Source organism: Otolemur garnettii, unplaced genomic scaffold, assembly GCF_000181295.1.
Source record: "Otolemur garnettii isolate 467f Iridium unplaced genomic scaffold, OtoGar3 scaffold00140, whole genome shotgun sequence".
Lineage (NCBI taxonomy): Eukaryota > Metazoa > Chordata > Mammalia > Primates > Galagidae > Otolemur > Otolemur garnettii.
The window spans coordinates 2,641,196-2,646,986 of record NW_003852535.1 but is presented as its reverse complement, the minus strand read 5'-3'; the positions used below and the strand labels follow the sequence as shown (position 1 = coordinate 2,646,986).

Genomic DNA, 5,791 nt, shown 5'->3' with positions numbered 1-5,791 from the left:
TCATTAGCAGTCACTCTCCGTTCCTCCCAGTCCCCCACCCTGGAACCCTATATCTTTATGAATGTGCCTACTGACTCTTCCTTTTTAAAGTGTCCCTGGATCCTCAGCACCCAAGCATCCTAGCCAGCAGCTGTGTTAGTTGTATCTCACATTTTATAGATGAGAAAATCAAGGTTCAGGACTCCTCAAGAAATTGACTTTCCCTTTTCCAAGCATTGTGTCAAGTGTCTCCCAAGAATGGGGCTACATGGGGGAGGACAGAAACTCAGCAGGAAGAGAAGAAACAGTGAGGGCATCAAGTGGAAAACTGGGTACACCTGAAATTTACTAGGTGTAGAATATAAATGTTTTAACACAATAACTAAGAAAATGCCATGAAGGCTATGTTGACCAGTTCGATGAAAGCATTTCAGATTGTGTGTAAAACCAGCACATTGTACCCCATGATTGCATTAATGTACACAGCTATGATTTAATAATCAAAAAAAAAAAAAAAGAAAAAGAAAGAAAAGAAAATTGGCTGCCCAGCCACTGGGCAGTGGCCCATACTTGTGCCCCTGTGGCTGGGATGCCACTCTCTTCCTAGCTGGGGCTGATGATGGCTGAGCTCTATGCCTGGCCTTTGCCAGGGACAGAGCCAGTACTAACCTCCCATAGGGTAGCAGACCCCTACCTGGGCAAACAAGTGAGAGCAGGGACTATCCAGGGATCTGGACACTCAAGAGGGCTGAGAGAAGCTGGTGTAGGGGGATGAGCAGGGGCTATTTGCTGAAGTCCAGGCTCCACCTGAGTAGCTCTATGACTTTGAGTAAGTGACTGGACATTTCTGGGCCTCTTTTTCCTCAGCTGTGAATGGTACCTACTATTGGTACTTGAGGATGCTATGAGCCTCTGTGAGTCCGTGTGGTTGCATCCGTCACAGTATTGGAAACCACATGTGGGTTCCCCACCTCCAGACCCTCAGCTCCAAGGAGCTCAGAGAGGCTGGTAGTTTAAAGAGGCCATGCTAACAAAGGCTGAGCTGGGGCCAGGGGTGGTCAGGCATTCTGACTCTTGGAAGCCTGTCTTATCAACTGTAAAAGGGGTTCAATAATCATTCCTGCCTTACCATGCATGGTGACAGCCAGGGATGTGAGGTTATCAGCACCCTCTGGGCCTCAGGGAAACCAGACAGGCTCCTACTCCAAACTACCTTCCCTCCTCAGGGCTTCTCTCATCCTGGCCTCTTTCATCTCAAGTTTAATTAGCCAGGCTGCCCCACCCCACCGCCTCCTGGGTGGGAGTCATCACCCCATTTTATAGATGGGGAAACTGAGGCACCTAAAGGGAAGTGCTTTGGGGCACCTGTGACTCAGCTGTGGAGCCAGGACCCAGAGAAGCTGGGACCAGGCCTTCTGGCTGGACCTGTCCCTCCCTCCAGGTGGGTCTCTGTCTCTAGCCCACGGTTGGCACACTTGGCACCCAGACACCCTTCTTGCAAACACTGCCTACCCCTCAACTCCCCACCATCCTCCATCTGGAGCTGCAACAGGATGGGATAGAGAGGGACTTGCACAGCCTGGAGGAAGTGGAGAAGTGAGTTCCCAGCAGCTGGCATGGGAGCTTAGGCTAGTTTCATCCGTGTCAAGCCGGTGGGTGGTAGGTTTGGTGGCCCTGCACCCGGTTCTGTGCCCTGGAAACCATCCCAGGGAGTCAACGGGGCATCTGAACCAGACCCAGCCCCAAACAGCCCTGGGCCAGCCCTCTAGAAGTCAGAAGTGATGGGTTGCGGCCCTGCTTGGCCCCAGATCTCCGGTGGCAGGGCGGCTGTCCTCCAGGGCCACGGCCTCCATGACTCTGTTAAGCGGCGTGCCGCGAGCCTGGTGACCGCCAGCCCCTGCCAACCCGCCCTTCTCGGTGGGTCCCGTTGTTTCCTGGCTTCCCTTCGACTTATGGCTCTGCCTCGCCGGCACCGCCACGACCCCTGCCGGCCTCGGGCAAAGGTCAGCAGCTCCGGCTCGGCGGCGACCGGGGCGCCGGCTCCTCGCCCCCAAGCCGAGCGGGTGGGGGGCCCGGCAGGCGTCAGGGAAGCGAAGCCAAGCCCTACGGCGCCCGCCCGACCGGTTCAGCTAGGGCCACGGCGCGCTCTTCCTGCGTGCGCCCTGGGACGGCACCTCGCACGCCCCCAGTGGCCACCTGGGGAACCCGAGGACCCGCATCCGACTCCATCCTCGGGGGTCTGCGCGCGTCCGGCGCGGGGTTTGGTGCGTCCGGGCGTCGGCGGCTGGGGCCTGGGCTGCTGTCCGCCGGAAGGCCCCGGGATCGCAGGCCCCGCGCCGGGGAACCTGGTACACCCACCTCCACCGGGCCTGCGGCGGTTTCGGGGAAGGGGGGCCTGCCGGCGGGACAGTTACTCAGCCCCAGCGAAACCGGCGAGTCGGCACCTGCCGGCTGCGGGCGGGAGGAGGCCCCGTTACGCCCCGCCCCCGCCTCCGCCCGACCTCGCCACTCCTGCGCCGCGCCGCGCCCCGCCCCGGGCCGCCCGCGCGGAAGGAGCCGGCCCGCCGAGCGCCCGCGGCGGCTGAGTCAGGCGGAGGGAGCGAGCCCGTTACCGTGGGCGCCGGGGCCCCGGGCGGCGCTGTGGTTTCGGTGCCGGCCGCAGCAGCCTAATGAGCGCTCCGCACGCATCCGCGCCGGCGGCCCGCCCGGCGCCCCACCTCTGCTCGCCCGCGCTCCCGCCCGCAGGGTACTTAGCTGCCCGCACCGGCTACACCCCCTAAAGCTCTCGGTTTCGTCTTGGGACCCGGTGCGTGGTCCCAGGTGGGATCTGCGAGATGGCCCGGGGGCGGGGGGGATGGTAGCCCTTCGGGGTGGCGGAGGGTGCCCTCTGGCGGCCGCTGGGCCGCGCACGTTTTCTCTGATTACCTCCAGGCTCCTTCGCAGACACCTGCGCGCCGGACCATGGGTCCCCTGAGCCGGGAAGCCTGGGCCCAGCGTCTGGCGGCCTTCCGGGCCAGCCCATCTGCCTTCATGACAGGGCCCAAGGGTGAGGATTTGGGTCGCGACCTTCTGAACGACCTGAGGAGTGAGAAGCTGAGTGAACAGACCAAGGTAGGCCCCGCACGTATCTTCTACCCTGGTCCGTACGGTTACCCTAGCTTCCTGCTACCCGAGGCTCATGTTCGTGATTCCCTCCTAAACCCCCATCCCTAGGTGTCCTTGCTGGTCCTGACCTTGGAGTACCCAGTCCAGCTGTGGCCTGACGCTCCTGCCGCCGAGGTGGCCGCAACCTCCCTGTTGGATACCCTAGTCCTTCTACCCCCACGGCCCTCAGCTCTCCGGAGGCTCTTGCTGCTGGCAGCCACCACGGCCCTGGCGGCAGGAGGCGCCCTGGGCCCGACCTCGGGCGCCTCCTGCCGGCTCCTTCCCTTGCTGCTTGGCTTGGCCTCGGGCAGCAATCTGGAACCAGGCTTTGGCCCCACCTCTGAACAGCGCCCCCTACAGGCTACGGCGTGTGAGTGCCTACGAGAGCTGGAGAGCTGTAAGCCAGGCCTGTTGGGGGGCACCCTGGGGCTTCTGCGGGGCCTGCTGGGGCAGGCGGGCCCTGTTCAGCCCCTCAGCCTGCTGCTGGCACTTGCTCTGCGCAACATCTTAGTGGTACAGTCCAGGGCTGGGGCTGGCCTGCAGGGCCTGCTCATGGCTGGGGTGTCCCCCATTAAGGGTGGTCTCTGGGACTGGACACTTGTTGAAGAGGGAGATACCCACATTCAGCCCCAAGCACCCAGCTGGCAGGCAGCTGAGGAGGGGAAGCATGGCCTTGCAGCTCGAGAACCCCACCTTGAGGAGGCTCGGGAGGTGCGGGCCGCTGTGGCCCAACTGCTGGATATCACCTATCTGCTTACTCCTGTGGCCCAAGCCCAGCTTCTCTGGTTGCTGGGCTGGGCCCTACGGGGTCTGCAAGGACAGCCACCAGCACTCTTCAAGCCGCAGCTAGTACGGCTGCTGGGCACAGCACAGATGACGCTCTTGCACGCTGTTCTTGCTCTCAAGGCTGCCTTTGGTGAGGCGCTGTTCACAGCCCAAGATGAGGCCTTGCTGCTCCGGAGGCTCACTCTGGCAGCCCAGCACCCAGCCCTGCCCCCGCCCACCCATCTCTTTTACCTGCACTGCCTCCTGAACTTCCCTGAGAACTGCCCACTGGGTCCAGAAGGTGAGGAGGCTGCCCCACTGCTGCTAAGGCCCCAGATGTGCCGTGGTCTCCTGCCCAGTCTCCTGCACGACCCAATGGCCCTCCTGGCCCGCCTGCATTTGCTGTGCCTATTCTGTGCTGAAGAGGAGGAAGAAGAGAAAGACCAGGTTCAGAGCCTACAGCACTCCTTGGAGGAGCTGCTGGCCGGTTTGCAGCAAAGGGCAGCTCTGGAGGGGGGCCCACGGGCTTTGGCAGTTCTCTGCTTCCAGGCCTCATACCTGGTTGCCCACTGCCTGGCAAGGCAACCTACAGTGTTGACACCCTTGATACATGGACTGGCCCAGCTATACCAAGCCCGGCCTGTGCTAGCTCCCCACTTTGTAGACCTCTTGGGTCAGGTGCGCCCTGAACTGGGAGAGCCTCTGAGGGTGTTGTTGCGACAGGAGGTAGTGTCCAGGCCTGGCAGGGATGAGGCTCTTCGCTGGCACCTGCAAATACTGGCAAAGGTGGCAAATGGGAGTGACCAGTGTGCCACTCTGAGTTTTCTACAGGCTGCAGCTGGGCATTGCACAGGATGGGACCTACAGCAGGCCCTGCTACGGGTCTGCCGGGCTCTGCTACAAGCAGGTGGTGGGGATGGCCTGGCAGACTTGTTGCAGGTGTTGGCTAGGCAGCTGGAGGACCCTGATGGGCGGGACCATGCCCGCCTCTATTACATCCTTCTGGCCCACCTGGCACGGCCTAAACTGGGAGTAGCCCTGGCCCCCTCGCTTGCTGTACCTGCACTAACCTCTTCCCTGGTGGCCGAGAACCAGGGCTTTGCAGCAGCACTGATGGTGCAAGAGGCCCCAGCTCCGATGCGGCTGAGTGTGGGGTCCCGAGAGATCAAGGGCCCACTCCCAGTGCTACAGCTCCAGGTGGAGGTACTGGAGCCCGTCTACTCCCTAGAGCTGCGCTTTCGTGTGGAAGGACAGATCTATGCACCTTTGGAAGCTATCCACGTGCCCTGCCTGTGCCCCAACCGCCCTGTCCGCCCTCTGCTCCTGCCATTGCAGCCCCGACGCCCAGCCCCCGCACAACTGGATGTCCATGCCCTTTACACCACATCCACTGGTCTCACATGCCATGCCCACCTGCCACCCCTGTCTGTGAATTTTGCTGACCTCTTTCTGCCCTTCCCCCAGCCCCCAGAGGGGGCCAGGCCAGGTTTCTTTGAGGAGCTGTGGGATTCCTGCCTGCCAAAGGGCACTGAGAGTCGTGTGTGGTGCCCACTTGGGCCACAAGGGCTGGAGCCCTTGGTGTCCCACCACCTGAGGCCTTTTGTGGTAGTGGCCCAGCCCCCCACCAGCTACTGCATAGCCATCCGCCTGCCCCCAGACTCAAGGCTACTGATGCGGCTGGAGGGGGCCCAGGGAGACGGAGCACCTGTGGTCTTGCGGACTGATGACTGGGCCGTGCTGCCTCTGGTGGGAAACTACCTCCGTGGGCTGTCAGCTGCTGTCTGAATCCAGAGGCCAGCTGGGGGCAAGGCTATGGCCCTTGTGGGGACTTACCTATGAGGGGCTAATAAAGCTAGAAGAGTTACACCCTCATGTAGCTGTTCTCCCAAAGATTCTACATTCA

General features: G+C 61.6%; 1 protein-coding gene across 2 annotated transcripts; it reads left to right on the top strand.

Moving 5' to 3' along the window:
- The first annotated feature begins 2,535 nt into the window (after positions 1 to 2,535).
- Positions 2,536 to 5,791, top strand: AP5B1 (adaptor related protein complex 5 beta 1 subunit). 2 transcript variants are annotated; one of them, XM_012810718.2, is made up of 3 exons: positions 2,536 to 2,785; positions 2,923 to 3,090; positions 3,193 to 5,791. In XM_012810718.2, exons 2-3 carry the CDS (start codon positions 2,941 to 2,943, stop codon positions 5,671 to 5,673), a joined length of 2,631 nt encoding a protein of 876 aa, XP_012666172.1. In that variant the 5' UTR covers positions 2,536 to 2,785; positions 2,923 to 2,940; the 3' UTR covers positions 5,674 to 5,791. The 2 variants fall into 2 exon arrangements, with proteins under 2 accessions (XP_012666172.1, XP_003798718.1); XM_003798670.3 differs by having other exon boundaries at positions 2,536 to 2,799.

Bases quoted from the DNA above. Each gene is read 5' to 3' on its own strand.
- AP5B1 (XM_012810718.2), top strand. From the start codon at position 2,941: ATGGGTCCCCTGAGCCGGGAAGCCTGGGCCCAGCGTCTGGCGGCCTTC. The intron at 3,091-3,192 runs GTAGGCCCCGCA...CCCCATCCCTAG, and splicing joins AGCTGAGTGAACAGACCAAG to GTGTCCTTGCTGGTCCTGAC.